The following is a 15098-nucleotide window of genomic DNA, read 5'->3' as shown; positions in this document are numbered from 1 at the left end:
GAGATGATAATTAATATCAAATTTTTGAAACAGATTTAAGTCTTACTGGTAAATTAGTACTCAAGCCTCAGGTATAAGTACATTGACTAGTAAGCAATTGACAGCGAGGAATTTGAATTGTTGTGACAGTATTATAAAATATATTGGAAACTTTAAAGCCCCTATTTAAATGAGATTGGTTCCCATATGACTAGAGTAAAAAAAATTAGGGAGAAACTTTTTTAAATTAAAGCTAAACATTGGAATTTAATGAGGAAAAAATGAATGCACAAGAAACAATAAAGATAGCACATGTTCTAGGTTAGTTTAATATTTTTCTAGTATGTTCCATGCAGTTGTTTAATAAATAAAGAGCAATGCTAATACAGTACAACCATTCATAATGTGTGCACTCTGAATGCACATTTGAAAACACATTTGAAATTCTTGGCTCAGTCTTGTACAGTATGGCTTGCCACATCTGCACATCATATCTGGCATCATATGGAACTAATAGATGTATAGCACATAAGCCAGCAAACAAAATTTAACTATGGGTTTCATGTCATTAAATGAAACTAACCAATGCATTAATGCATATTTATACTTTCATAATTTGACACATATTGAAGATCTTAGAACCCAGAAATTTCATAATGCATTGTGATTTTTAAACACATTTAACATAACATATTCGAAGTGCGAAATGGAAAAAAAATAATAGCAGCTTTATATCTTAAATGGCACTTTACGCTGGCGTATCTGGTATGGCATCATAGGGCTGGCAAGGCTTTGGGTGTAGATAATGGCTTACAGCTGTGCAGACAGTTCAACTACACTTCCCTCTTCAGCATCTGCCCGGTTAGCCCGGATCTCCACCAGGGTCCGAGCAAAACGAGCCCATTCATCACTGTGTGGGACTGCCAATTGCTGAGAATGACAATAATTTGGAACAGCTTCACCTTCGAGAAAAATATCTTGACTCTCAATGGCTTTCAAAGAGTTACCTTATTTCCTATTTCTAGTGACAACAGTGAATATTAAATTGTAGTTTTGAAACTGATTTGATTATTGTATATAATGATAAAAGCATGAGCAATAAGCCAACATATTCAAGAGCTCAAATACTATATCTTGTCAAGTTGCCAAGGAATTCTAAGGCTACAAATCACTAGCCGGCAGCAAATGTGTATTAACAAACACTAGGTGTATTTAACGGTAAAACGTAAACATTTCGTCACTTTTTTTACATTTAACAAATAAGAATCGCAAAAATGGGAATTAGCAAGCATGGTTGCTTTTAATCTTTAGAAGCTGCATGTACCTGAAAAAAGGTTAAAATGACAAAAGTTTTCATATAACGGTCATATAAGTTGCAAATTTGGCCACCAACCACACCCTAGAGGGTGTGCGCTTGTGGGGCAAAAATACCTAAAATTTGGCACAAATTGATATTGTTATTCAGAAGTGTACCACAAAGGTGATTAGTGCAGGAAATAAAGTCAGTGAAATAAAAGGCTTCATGCTATCCACGCAGAGGCCAGTTTATTCAGCAGAAGAGACAGAGGAATTATTACATAATACTACTTTAATCTCATCTGTATTTCTTGTCATCTCAGTAGGATTTGTACATTGTTTTAAAATTTGCCAAGAAACAGTTATGAGAGTCAATACACTTAATGTACAAGCAATTTACCTCCCAGAACTCAGAAATTCATTAACTGAACTCAAATCAAAGACAGCACATTTCTAGCTGCATGTGGTGACAGTGCTATAGCTTGCCAGAAAATTGGGTGATTATGTTGCTGCAATTGACAAGAGATTCAATTTAGTTTAGTTTAGTTTAGATAAAGCGTGGAAACAGGCCCTTCAGCCCACCGAGGCCACGCCAACCAGCGATCCCCACACACTAATACTACCCTACACACACTAGGGACAATTTACATTTATAGCAAGGCAATTAACCGAAAAAAACTGTAGGTCTTTGGAGTGTGGGAGGAAACCGAAGATCTCGGAGAAAACCCACATGGTCATGGGGAGAACGTACAAACTCCATACAGACAGCACCCGTAGTCGGGATCGAACTCGGGTCTCCGGCGCTGTAAGGCAGCAACTCTACCGTTGTGCCACCGTGCCGCCCAGTGCAATTATCCTACTTTCACTGTGAAGTTGTACTCATTTATTTATTTTCTTTAAATAGGCTGTTTACTAAATTAATTTGTTTATTGTATAATAGTCTGTTTGCCGAATGTCATATTTAGCCCTCATACTTTCCACCCCCCAAGCACTTCTTACCTATTTGTCAGCCTATTGGTTGGCATATTTTTTCCAACCACCCCATGCAAACAAGGATACCAATGGTAGACTTTGCAGAATTTTGGAGCAGCATAGCCAAACCCGATTCTATCTCACTGACAACCAACAAATGCATACTTTTCAGCAAGGCTACTGGAATGTTGTCTTGCAAGAATCCTCCTAGCATTTTCCCATCTATGCTCAGTAATGTTCCAAAAATTACAATGTCCTTGTGTGAATGAAAGTTACTGATATGTATGCATTGAAATCACACAATAATATATTTCCCAAACTATCTATGTAGGGAGTTAGATTGTGCTTAAGCAGCTAAAAATGTCAGTTGAAATTATGATCAGTTTGATTCCTTCAAAGTATGGTAGGTCAAATGAAGGCTTGTGCAACAACTGAGTAACTAAGAATCAGATTGCTACGTGGCACTAACATTTTGGCCTTTAGCATCTGATGCACCATCTGCATGACCAGATGGTAAAGCTTTGCTTGCAAAGATTCAGTATGTCTTCTTTTTATAAACACATGTGCAATTAGATGCAAACTTAAAAAAATAACTAAAGTTCTCAATTTTCTCCTCTAAACACATGGTAAAATGCAGACTGAAACATTTGTTAAGTAAAATTTACAAACCAGACATTTCATGGTTTGCTTCTGTGCAAGTGAAAATGAGAAAATTACAGAGCTTGGGCAGCCACCAGCAGTGGAATGGAAAATTATTGCACAGGAAGCCAAATTCAAGGGAATGGACAGCTGGATAGCAAGATGGCAATTACTTGAAGCGAGGGCATAGATTTTAAGATCAATTTATTGGGGTCATGGAGCATGATGACATTTGGTCTTGAAAGGTTGTTAAAGGTGCAAATCTTTTTCGATACAGAGGACATGGAGAATATACCCTATTTTATAAAAAATTGTTGAAATACAGGAGCATGGAAGTCAGTGGTCTTGTGTGCCTTAATAGAGGTTAGGCAGCATCCCACAAGGAGTGATTATTCTTAAAGTCAGCACCACTTTACATCTTACTGGGAGCTGAAAAAAGTGTGACAAGTTCAGTTTTTAGTGTAGTGTCTTACACGTGGGAGGAAAGAAAACCCACTAGCAGAAGCACGTATACACTCCAAACTGAACCATTTGAATTACTACTATAGGTAGCATCCATTCCCAAATCAAATGTTCTATTTATCAAAGAAACGGATCACCTGCTTAGAATCCTTAGAATAAAGCAGAAGAAATGAAGGCCATACACCGTCACCCCAAGTGTGCTCTGCCATTCAGTAGATTCAGGTGATCTGATCATCGGCCTCCACTCCACTGTCCTCCCAGATGCTCATAACCCTGAACTCCTCTGCAATCTAAAAAGCCTTGAATATACATAATGGCAACAAATCCACAGCATTCTGAGACCAAGTGCTAAAGATTCTCAAACTCACAAGAAATTACTTCTCATTTCAGTCTTAAACAGGTGTGCTTCATTCACAATTTATGCCCCCTGGTTCTAGATCACCTCTTCTAAAGTCCAGACAGCATGAGTCTAATCTACTCAATTTTTCACCAGAACGATTCATTTATATCAGGAATGAACTTAGAGAATCTCTGACTCCAACATGAATATATTGTTCCTGAAATACAGAGACTAAAATTATTATTTTTCAGTAGCAGATGTGGTAGAACTACTGCCTGAGCTGCCTGTGCTCGATCTTGGCCTTCATCCCAACCTCAGGTGCTGTTTGTGTGGAGTTTGCATGTTCTCCTTATGTACACGTGTTTCTCTCAGGTACAAAAACAGAACCCTGGAGAAACTCAGGTGGTCAACCATCAGGAAAAAATGGGCAAATCACTGTTTCGGGTTCGGACCCTGCATCAGGACTGAAGGGGCAGAGTAAAGATTGCCTGTGTGTAGCAGTATGAGGGATTTGGGACATATCTTGGTAGGTAAAAGGTAGAACTGGATCTGGAGAAGTAAACTAAGGGAGAAAATAAAACAAGTGGACAGGTGATATATGTGGGTATGGGTGAACCAAAATTCGAATATCCAATGTTTGTACCATTATGTTGTGTTGCAAGCTTCCAAAGTGGAATACTAAGTTTTATTTTTCCAATTTGCTTTTGACCTCTCCATAGCAATGGGAAAGAGTCAAAATGACATGTAACCGGAAGATGGCCATTTTGGGCAGAAAGCAGGTACTCCACAAAATGGTCACCTAATCTATGCTTGGTTTCAGCAATGTAAACGAGGCCATGTCAAGAGTATCAAGTGTTTTTGTAAAGGAACTGCGGTTTATTCCCAGATCCCAAAGATGTACGAGCTGGTAGGTTAAATAGCCATTGTAAAATACCCCTTGTATGTAGGCAAAAGGTAGAATAGATTACAAGTAAAATTAATGCGGGAATGGGATTGCTCTGTGAGTCAGCAATTAGTAATTGGACTAAAATGATCTCATTCTAGGTTGTAATGAAAAATTGTAATCCAGGTTTGGTCACACCAAATCTCTGCACATTTGTTAAAATACATCATGCTTTTATAGTCTCCCTCTTTTACAGAGAGAGTAGATCATGATCAACTATTTAAAACTAACTGCCTAAAGGAGTGTTACCAATACAATGTAAATAGATACCCAATATGCGCCTTAAATGTAGCTCAATTCATTAGCTGAGCCTCTACTACTCTTATGTTCTGAATAAAACTTAAATTTGATATGCACTGCTCTTGGCATCGGAAATGTTATTTGTGTTTTAATCTGAATAATTATCCCAGATTAAGTCTTGTACATCAAATAATGGAAAGATCATTTTTAAATTTAAAATCCTTCACCATGCTTCAGGAATCCTTCACCTAATGCAAATCTCTAGTAGTAGTTATTTCCATAGATCACCACGTTTAAAAAAAAAAGATTTAAAGAAAATTGATTAGGAAAATACACACTTAATATTTAGCACAAAAATTGTTATTTTCAACCACAATTTCTGCACCAGGTTGAGAGCATAACTCTGAAAGGTGGTCTGGCTGGGAGTGGGGAGTGAGGTGGGTGGGAGGGGGGAGGGGGCGGGGGAGTTGCAAGAATAGAGATCTAGGAATGCATATGCACAGTTGAAAGTGCCAGGGTGGGTTGAGAAAATGGTTAAAAACTGCATATGGAATGCTGGGTACTAAAACAAGGAAGTCACGATGTACCTTTATAAAATGCTGGTTAAACCACAAGTGGAGAATTATGTCCAGTTTTGGGCAAGTAAATCAGGAAACATGAAGGCTTTGGAAAGGGTGCAGAGATCTCTCTTAAAATGATTGAAGGAATAGGGGACAGTTTGAACACACTGGGGAAACTGTTCTCCTTGGCACAGACTGGCCCAATAATTAAAACCCTTCCTTTGAAGAGATCTCTGAGGCATTTAGAATCACAAAAAAATATGGGTAGTAGCTAGATGGGAATTGTTCCCATTGACAGAGAGATGAAAAGCCAAAGGGCACAGGAGGCAATTGGCAAAATAACCCAGTGATGAGGTCAATGCATTTTTTACATACAGTAAGTAGTACTGCCTGGAAAATACTCTCAGGCTGCTAGTAGAAAGAGATTCAACTGCAGTGTTCAAATGAGAGATTGATATGTATCCGAAACACAAAGAATTACAGGATTATTGGAGAATGGGTTGAATGATGTCCTTCTATGTTTTCACCATTCTGTAATTCTAAATGAAAACTACAGCTAATCAGTGATCCACAGATGGAAAAGCTGTCATATTTGTCAAAAGGCATGGCTCAATCATTATGACACCTTATTTCAGTAAATGTGAAGGCTTTGGAAAAAGAGCAGTGGGATCTACTAAAACGATTCAAGGAATAATGGACTTTAGTTATGAGAATACACTGGCAAAGCAGTTATTGTCGAGAATGTTTTGGCAGGCTGGTGGTAGAAGGAAAATAGAAATGCTGTGAGAACGTGGATTCCTCAGACACACATATTTTGTTTTAAAATAAGTGTCCTGCGTTATTTGGATTCAATCCAATTTTATAATATTAAAATGTTCACAGGTACAACCCTAGGGTCACTGAATATCTTCCTACAAAATGGTGAATCAATTTTGCTTATTAATAATTTAGTGACTGCAATTCTAAGTAACGCCACACTGATAGAAGCGTGAAACACAATGCATTCATAGCTTGTTCTCTCAATGTGAAGACGATGGGTTACAAATAACTTGTTTTCAAAGAATCTTTCAAGAAAGAAAATCATGTTATAAAGTCATACTGCGAGGAAACTGACTCTTTAGTCCAACTTGTCCATGCCAACCAAGGTGCCCCATTCTAAGCTAGTCCTATTTGCCCGCGTTTGGCCCACAGCCCCTTAAACCTTTCTTACCCATGAACGAGTCAAAGTGGGCCATTATTGTACCTGCTTCAACCACCTCTTATAGCAGCTTGTTCCATATACCCAGCACCCTCCGAGGAAAATAAAGTTTCTCAGGTTCCAATTAAGTCTCGCCCCTCTTGCCTTTAACCTGTCCACTCTAGTTCTTGATTTCCCTACCCTGGATAAAAGACTGCATTTACCCTAACTATTCTCCTCATGATTTTATACACCATTTTAAGATCACTCCTCAGCCTCCTGCGCTCCAAGAAATAAAATTTGTGGCAGCCAAACCTTTCCCTATAGCCAAGGCCCTCAGGTCCTGGCAACATCCTCGTAAATCTTATCTGTGCTCCTTCCAACTTAATGGCATACTTCTTATAACGGGGTGATCAAAACTGAGCACCAGTACTTCGAGTGCAGCATCACACACATCTTGCACAATCCTATCAATGTCACAATTTCTATACTTATTACCCTGACTGATGAAGCCCAAAAGCTTTTTTTACCACCCTATCTACATGCCTCTGCCCTACAACACTCCCCAGGGCCCTGCCATTCACTGTGAATGTCCTACCCTGGTTTGACTTCCTAACTTACAAAACCTTGCACTTATCTGCATTAAACTCCACTAACCATTCCTCAATCTACACATCCAGCTGATCAAGATTCTGCTGTAATTTTTGATAATCATCTTCTCTGTCTACAATACCGTCTACTATAATGTCCCATGTATTTTCATGTAATGTGATCTGGATAAAGCAGTAACATGCAAGTGGAATAACTCTTAATGGCAACCATGATTTGATTTTTGCACGTTGCAGATATTCCAGCTTGTTTGACGGGGTGCAAGGTAGTGCATGCTGTGTAATGAATGTGTGTGTGTGTGTGTGTGTGTGTGTGTGTGTGTGTACGTGTGTGTGTGTGTACGTGTGTGTGTGTGTGTGTGTGTGTGTGTGTGTGTGTACGTGTGTGTGTGTGTGTGTGTGTGTGTGTGTGTGTGTGTGTGTGTGTGTGTGTACGTGTGTGTGTGTGTGTGTGTGTGTGTGTGTGTACGTGTGTGTGTGTGTGTGTGTGTACGTGTGTGTGTGCGTGTGTGTGGTTTAGAGGACGGTGTAAATCTGTGCCAGTTAAATTACGAAACTTCTTTTTTAATGAAAGTACTAACCTCCAAATATTTTTACATGTAGTTTCATTGGAAAGATAGTGTTTAAAATCTTTTATTAATCACTATAATTTAAAAAACTAAACAGAATTTATTTTAAATATGTAAAGACAATGTTATTTTTGCTTCTGGTTGATTGTGTTGGACCACAGTGGACAATGACGACTCCAGATCTTCATGTATCTGTCAAGTATTTAATGTAACTGAATCCAGACCTCAGGCCTATCGCAGAACTATGCAGGGCAGTAATCCTTACCTTCCTACATGGGCTATCTACTGCAGCCTTTCAAAGACATTGGGAAATACATCACCAGCTCTGACTCCACAAAGTCCTCCAAATTCACAAAGAGGATAGGTGAAGCAATGCAAATATCCTCTCCCAGGTTAACATCCTCTACACTGAACCTTTGATTATTTTCATTCAGCTACCACACCCAATACCAGATACCCAAAACACTGCTCCAAGCTCTGTCATGACAGCAGATTACATGGAACATAGAACAGTACAGCACAGGAAATGGCCCGTCGGCCCACAATGTTTGTGCCAAACACAATGCCAACCTAAACTGATCTCATCTGCCTGTATGTGAGCCATGTACACACAGAACAATATTCAAGGATATGTTTGATGCTTCCTCAAGGAACATAATCCCCATCAAATCCTGGGAACCCCTGGCCCACGACCACTCAACAAGGGGAAAAGGGCGTTCGGAGGAGAATCGAGAAGCCATGCAAAGGGGGCTCACTGGAGCCCTGCATGAGTGGTGAAAAGGACACAATTTTGGAAGCCAATTCTATCAGCCATCTCAGCCCTATTTGCATAGGAATCCATGGCTACCTAATTGTGCATTCTGAGGTGGGTAATGAGGCCAGAGCAGAAACATCGTCCTCGACCCCAAGATCAAATAACAATCTATGGACACAGCTGATTCCCGGAAAATAATGAGCAACATTAAATATCAGTATTAAAATGTGTGCAGAGATATGCGTATAGTAACTTGCCTGTGTATTCAAAATGAAAATAAAATTAGAACACAAATGTCAAACTACTTTTTCAATGTTTTTAAGAGCATGTGAAACGTCAGATATTTAGAGATATGCAAATCAGCCTTATAGCAATGTCAAAGATAAAATAAATAACATTTTTAGTTACCTCACTGACATCATAAACCCATACATGTCCTTCTGAATCTCCCACAGCCACCTCTCTGCCAGTCGATGCCCATCTGACTCTGTTTAGTGCCGATGTTCCCTCGACTGTTGCACTTGCTGTTGGTACCTCAAAATAAATAATATTAAAATTGATTTTTTTGGAAGCAACTATGGATTCAAAAGGAAGTCAAGTGTATTTAGTACATTGAAATTAAAGCAAGCATTGAAATTAACACGAGCAGGTAAAAATGTCTACCGTAAGGTGCTATTTTACCTCATTGTTATAAATCCTCCTGTGATGGAACTTGCCATATCATGAAACCATTTGATGTAAATTAGTTCTCTGTACTTCATATAATGAAGAAGTGTCACTATTTATAGTCCAGCTTTAAAAATGAACATTTGAGCAACATCTTCCAAACAAATCATGTTATAAATGAGAACATTATGTTTTATACAACAATTTGGGATGGACATGCATGCCCACTACAACCCAAACACAAACAACTATTTTGAGACACTTGTGGCAAGTTGGGGGCAGCTGCGATATAAAGGATGTTCTTGGAAGAACATAGAAAAAAAACGGGTTCAAGAATTCTCTTGGCTGTTCCTCCATTTCATCTCTTCATGGTCGATAATCTAACTGATCCACATGCCAGAGAAGGGTCTTAACCCCAAACTTTGATTGTCTATTTCCCTCCACAGATGCTGAGTTTTTCCAGTATATTGTTTCTTGATTCATTTTCCAAGTGGTTCCATATTGCTCACTTCTTCCAGTGTACAAAAATTGAATACATAACCACAGCTCTTTGGAATGAAGCATTACAAAAAGTCACAGGCTTTGCAGTGGTTCAGTGCTTGGAATTATGATGTTGTGACCTTTACACTGAGGCAACATGGGTGGAGCTCAAACATGAGAAAGATGCATTCATTCTAAAGGGATTTTACTGTAAGCCAGTGGGAGAAAGACGATAAGCTCTGTACAGTGCCCTCCATAATGTTTGGGACAAAGACGCATCATTTATTTATTTGCCTCTGTACTCCACAATTTGAGATTTGTAATAGAAAAACTCACACGTGGTTAAAGTGCACATTGTCAGATTTTAATAGAGGCCATTTTTATACATTTTGGTTTTACCCTGTAGAAATTATAGCAGTGTTTATACATAGTCCCCCCCCATATCAGGGCACCATAATGTTTGGGACAGCAATGTCATATAAATGAAAGTAGTCATGTTTAGTATTTTGTTGCATATCCTTTGCATGCGATGACTGCTTGAAGTCTGTGATTCATGGACATCACCAGTTGCTCTGGTGATGCTCTGCCAGGTCTGTGTTATAGCCATCTTTAGTTTATGCTTGGTTTGATGACTAGTACCCTTCAGTTTTCTCTTCAGCATATAAAAGGCATGCTCAATTGGGTTATGCTACTACCATCAGCAGTTGTATCATCAATGAAGATAAGTGAGCCAGTACCTTCAGCAGCCATACATGCCCAGGTCATAACACCCCCAACACCACAGATGAAGTGGTATGCTTTGGATCTTGGGCAGTTCCTTCTCTCCACTATACTTTGCTCTTGCCATCACTCTGATATAAGTTAATCTTCGTCTCATCTGTCCACAAGACCTTTTTCCAGAACTGTGGTTGCTCTTTTAAGTACTTCTTGGCAAACTGTAACCTGGTCATCCTATTTTTGCAGCTAACCAGTGGTTTGCATTTTGCAGTGCATCTCTGCATTTCTGTTCTTGAAGTCGTCTGCGGACAGTGGTCATTGACAAATCCACACCTGACTCCTGAAGAGTGATTCTGATCTGTCAGACAGGTGTTTGGGGATTTTGCTTTATTATAGAGAGAATTCTTCTGTCATCAGCTGTGGAGGTCTTCCTTGGTCTGCCAGTCCCTTTGTGATTAGTAAGCTCACCAGTGCTCTCTTTCTTCTTAATGATGTCCCAAACAGTTGATTTTGGTTAGCCCAAGGTTTGGCTGATGTCTCTAACAGTTTTATTCTTGTTTCTCAGTCTCATAATGGCTTATTTGACTTTCATTGGCACAACTTTGGTCCTCATGTTGATAAACAGCAATAAAAGTTTCCAAATGTGATGGAAAGACTGGAGGAAAGACTATGTGCTGAGAGCTCTCTTATACCCGCAATAAGGAGGCAATTAAACACACCTGAGCAATTACCAACACCTGTGAAGCCATGTGTCCTAAACATTATGATGCCCTGAAATGGGGGAACTATGTATAAACACAGCTGTGATTTCTACATGTTGAAATCAAAATGTATAAAAATGGCCTTTAATAAAATCTGACAATGTGCACTTTAACCACATGTGATTTTTTCTATTACAAATCTCAAATTGTGGAGTACCGAGGCAAACAAATAAATGATTGGTCTATCCAAAACATTATGGAGGGCACAGTAGATAAATTACTGAAAGATGGTAATAGGGTTGACATTGGGTTGACTTCGTATCCAATAATGACTGGGACTTGCTCAATGCAAAAGGTTTAGATGGGCAAAATTTGTTACGTTTAACCAAAAGTTTAGTTTCTTTTATTACTGTCACATATACCAAGGTATAGTGAAAAGCTTTAGTTGCATGCTAACCAGTCAAAGACAATATTGATTACAAACAATCCATTCACAGTGTACAGAGAAAGGATACAATATTTAGTGCAAGATCAAGTCTGATTAAAGATAGTTCAAGTTCTCCAATGAGGTAGATGGGAGGTTAGGACTGCACTCTAGCTGGTGAGAGGATGGTTCAGACAGTTTCCAGAGGCAGTATCTGGATAGTCCAACTTGAGTTGCTACCATACTGGACCTTGTATTGGGAAAAGAGCCTGGCCAGGTGACTGGAGTTTTAGTGCAAGTATTTTGGGCAGAGTCAAGAGCTAGAAAGAGTACATTGGGAGCAATTGTTATTGCTCAAGTCCTTTTCTGACATGTGGGAGTCATTTAAAGGGCAGTGGATCAGATTTCAGGACAGTCGTGTTCCAGTTAGAAAGAAGGATAAGAATGGCAAGGGCAAGGGAACCTTAGATGACAAAACAGGTTGTAAATTTGGTCAAATGAGAAAGAAAACATATGTGAAGTTAAGAAAGATAAAAATCAGATAGGGCCTTAGAGGAATACAAAATAAAAAAAGAACTCAAGCAGGCAATCAGAAGGGTCAAATTGGCAAGTTGGAGTAAAGAATATCCCACCGCTTTTGTACATACATTAAAAACAAGAGGGTAACAGGGAGAAGGAAGGAACGCTCAAGGATAAAAGAGGGAATTGGTTGGCAGACAGGAAACAAAGAGTAGGGATTAACGGGTGCCTTTCACCCTTTCAGAACGGCAGGCAGTGACTAGTGGGGTGCCACAAGGCTCGGTGCTGGGACCGCAGTTATTTACAATATACATCAATGATTTAGATGAAGGGATTCAAAGTAACATTAGCAAATTTGCAGATGACACAAAGCTGGGTGGCAGTGTGAACTGTGAGGAGGATGCTTTGAGAATGCAGGGTGACTTGGACAGCTTGGGTGAGTGGGCAGATGCATGGCAGTTTCATGTGGATAAATGTGAGGTTATCCACTTTGGTAGCAAAAACAGGAAGGCAAATTATTATCTAAATGGTGTCAAGTTGGGAAAAGGGGAAGTACAACGGGATTGGGGGGTCCTTGTCCTTCAGTCAATGAAAGAAAGCATGCAGCTAAAGCAGGCAGTGAAAGCAAGAAAGCGAATGGCATGTTGGCCTTTATAACAAGAGGAGTTGGGTATAGGAGCAAAAAGGTCCTTCTGAAGTTGTATAGGGCCCTAGTGAGACCACGCCTGGAGTATTGTGTGCAGTTTTGGTCCCCTAATTTGAGGAAGGACATTCTTGCTATTGAGGGAGTGCAGCGTAGGTTTACATGGTTAATTCCAGGGATGGCAGGACTGTCATATGCTGAGAGAATGGAGCGGCTGGCCTTGTATACTCTGGAGTTTAGAAGGATGAGAGGATATCTCATTGAAACACATAAGATTATTAAGGGTTTGGACACGCTAGAGGCAGGAAACATGTTCCTGATGTTGGAGGAGTCCAAAACCAGGGGCCACAGTTTAAGAATAAGGGGTAAGCCATTTAGAACTGAGACGAGGAAACACATTTTCCTCACAGAGAGTTGTGAGTCTGTGGAATACTCTACCTCAGAGGGCGGTGGAGGCAGGTTCTCTGGATACTTTCAATAGAGCTAGATAGGGCTCTTAAAGATAGCGGAGTCAGGGGATATGGGGAGGAGGCAGAAACGGGGTACTGATTGGGGATGACCAGCCATGATCGCATTGAATGGTGGTGCTGGCTCGAAGGGCCGAATGGCCTACTCCTGCACCTATTGTCTATTGAATTCATGCGTGGAGTCATAAATGCAGGCAAGTACGAAATTAGTACTTTCCATCCGTATTAATTGAGAAGCTTTTCATTGTACCTCAGTACATGTGTCAATAAACTAAACTTCATCGGTTGGGATATTGAGTATAAGAGTCAGGAAGTCACATTACTGCTTTATAAGACATTGGTTAGGACACATTTGGAGGATTATGTGCAGTTCTGGGCACCCCATTACATGAAGCGCAGAAGAGGATCACCAGTATGTTGCTTGGATTAGAGAATATTAGCTATAAATGAGAGGCTCGACAGTTAGATTGTTTTTTTCTAAAGGTTAAGGGGAGACCTGATAGATGTATGTAAAATTATGAGAGGCATAGATAGGGTAGACAGTCAGATTTTGTTTCCCGCCATGGTGGAAATGGCCAAGACTAGAGGGCATGGCTTTAAGATGAGGGGAGCAATGTTTAAAGGAAATGTGTGGGGGCAAGTTTTTTTTTACATGGAGAGTGGTGGGTACCTGCAACACACGACGAGGAATGGTGTGCACTTGAGGCTTTTAGATAGGCACGTGGATATGCAGGGAATGCAGGAATATTGATCACATGCAGGCAGAAGCGATTAGGTTAACTTGGCATCATGTTTGGTACAGATATTATGGGCTGAAGTGCCTGTTCCTGTGCTGTACTGTTTTATGTTCTACTTTGGTACTCCAACTTCCTTGCATCATTTGCCAAAATACCATTTGCATTGCAAACCCCTTGCTGTAATTGCAGTGGGTGAGATATCTCACAGCTGTTAGTGTGACATCTCTACTTAAGAATTATTTGAAAGAGAAAACAAGTTCATTAAATCAACAACAATGGTAAGGAATATGCTGGCAACCATAATGAATGAAGTAGTTATAAAACAATTTGAAAATAATTAAAGGATAGAAGTTATTTGACCGGTTGATGAGAGAAACGAAAATCGTACTGACTAATCAAGAGTCAAGAGTGTTTTATTGTCACATGTCCCAGATAGAACAATGAAATTCTTACTTGCTGCAGCACAACAGAATATGTAATCATAATAAATAATAACAAAAACTTAGAAAAAACAATAACAGTGCAATAATAATAATAATAATAATAATAATAATAATGATCTGATAAGACGGATGTGGTGTATTTGGATTTTGAGACGTTTTGATAAGGTCATCTGCAGGAAATTGGTTAAGATGAAAGCACAAATTTGAGGGTGATATACTAACGTGGATCGAGAATTGGGTAGAAAGCAAAGAAAAGGAACAAATTGATCCCTTCCAGGCTGTGACTAATGGAGAGCTGCATGGATCAATGTTTGAGCTTTCATGATCTATATCAACAATTTGGCTGAGAAGGTGAAATGCCAAATTAAGATTTGCTGATGACGCTAAACTATTTGGATTGCATGTACAAAGGATGGTGTAAAGAGGTTTCATGGAGTTGTGGATGTGGATACACTATTCAGATTCAGATTCAGATTTAACTTTAATTGTCATTGTCCGTGTACAGTACAGAGACAACAAAATGCATTTATAAATGTACAAGCACATGGAGGTTGGAATATCATATGTGGTCATCAAATTTGGTATGTGGAACAGATGAGAGAATGGATGGTGTGCTTTTAGGACAAAATTAGAATGAAAAGTGCTATAGGACATAGCATAGCAAAGGAACAGGACCTTCAGCCCACAATAACCATCCCAAACAGGATGTCAGGTTAAACTAATGTTAACTATGCCAAATTAAACTAATCCTTTCTGCCTTCA

The 15098-nt window shown here is 39.4% G+C and overlaps 1 protein-coding gene across 3 annotated transcripts in view; it reads right to left on the bottom strand.

Moving 5' to 3' along the window:
• Positions 1–283: 283 nt before the first annotated feature.
• Positions 284–15098, bottom strand: part of dync1i1 (dynein cytoplasmic 1 intermediate chain 1) — a 138517-nt gene continuing 123702 nt past the window's right edge. For all 3 annotated transcript variants that reach the window (XM_033042270.1, XM_033042277.1, XM_033042286.1), the window contains exons 16-17: positions 8948–9073; positions 284–909 (exon numbers count right to left, since the gene is read on the bottom strand). In XM_033042270.1, the coding sequence (XP_032898161.1) occupies positions 790–909; positions 8948–9073 (246 nt within the window). In that variant the 3' untranslated portion in view covers positions 284–789. The remainder of the gene's footprint in view (positions 910–8947; positions 9074–15098) is intronic.

This window comes from Amblyraja radiata, chromosome 2, assembly GCF_010909765.2.
Source record: "Amblyraja radiata isolate CabotCenter1 chromosome 2, sAmbRad1.1.pri, whole genome shotgun sequence".
Classification (NCBI taxonomy): Eukaryota; Metazoa; Chordata; class Chondrichthyes; order Rajiformes; family Rajidae; genus Amblyraja; species Amblyraja radiata.
Note: the sequence above shows the minus strand (reverse complement) of the source record. Positions and strands in the feature narration are given on the sequence as shown.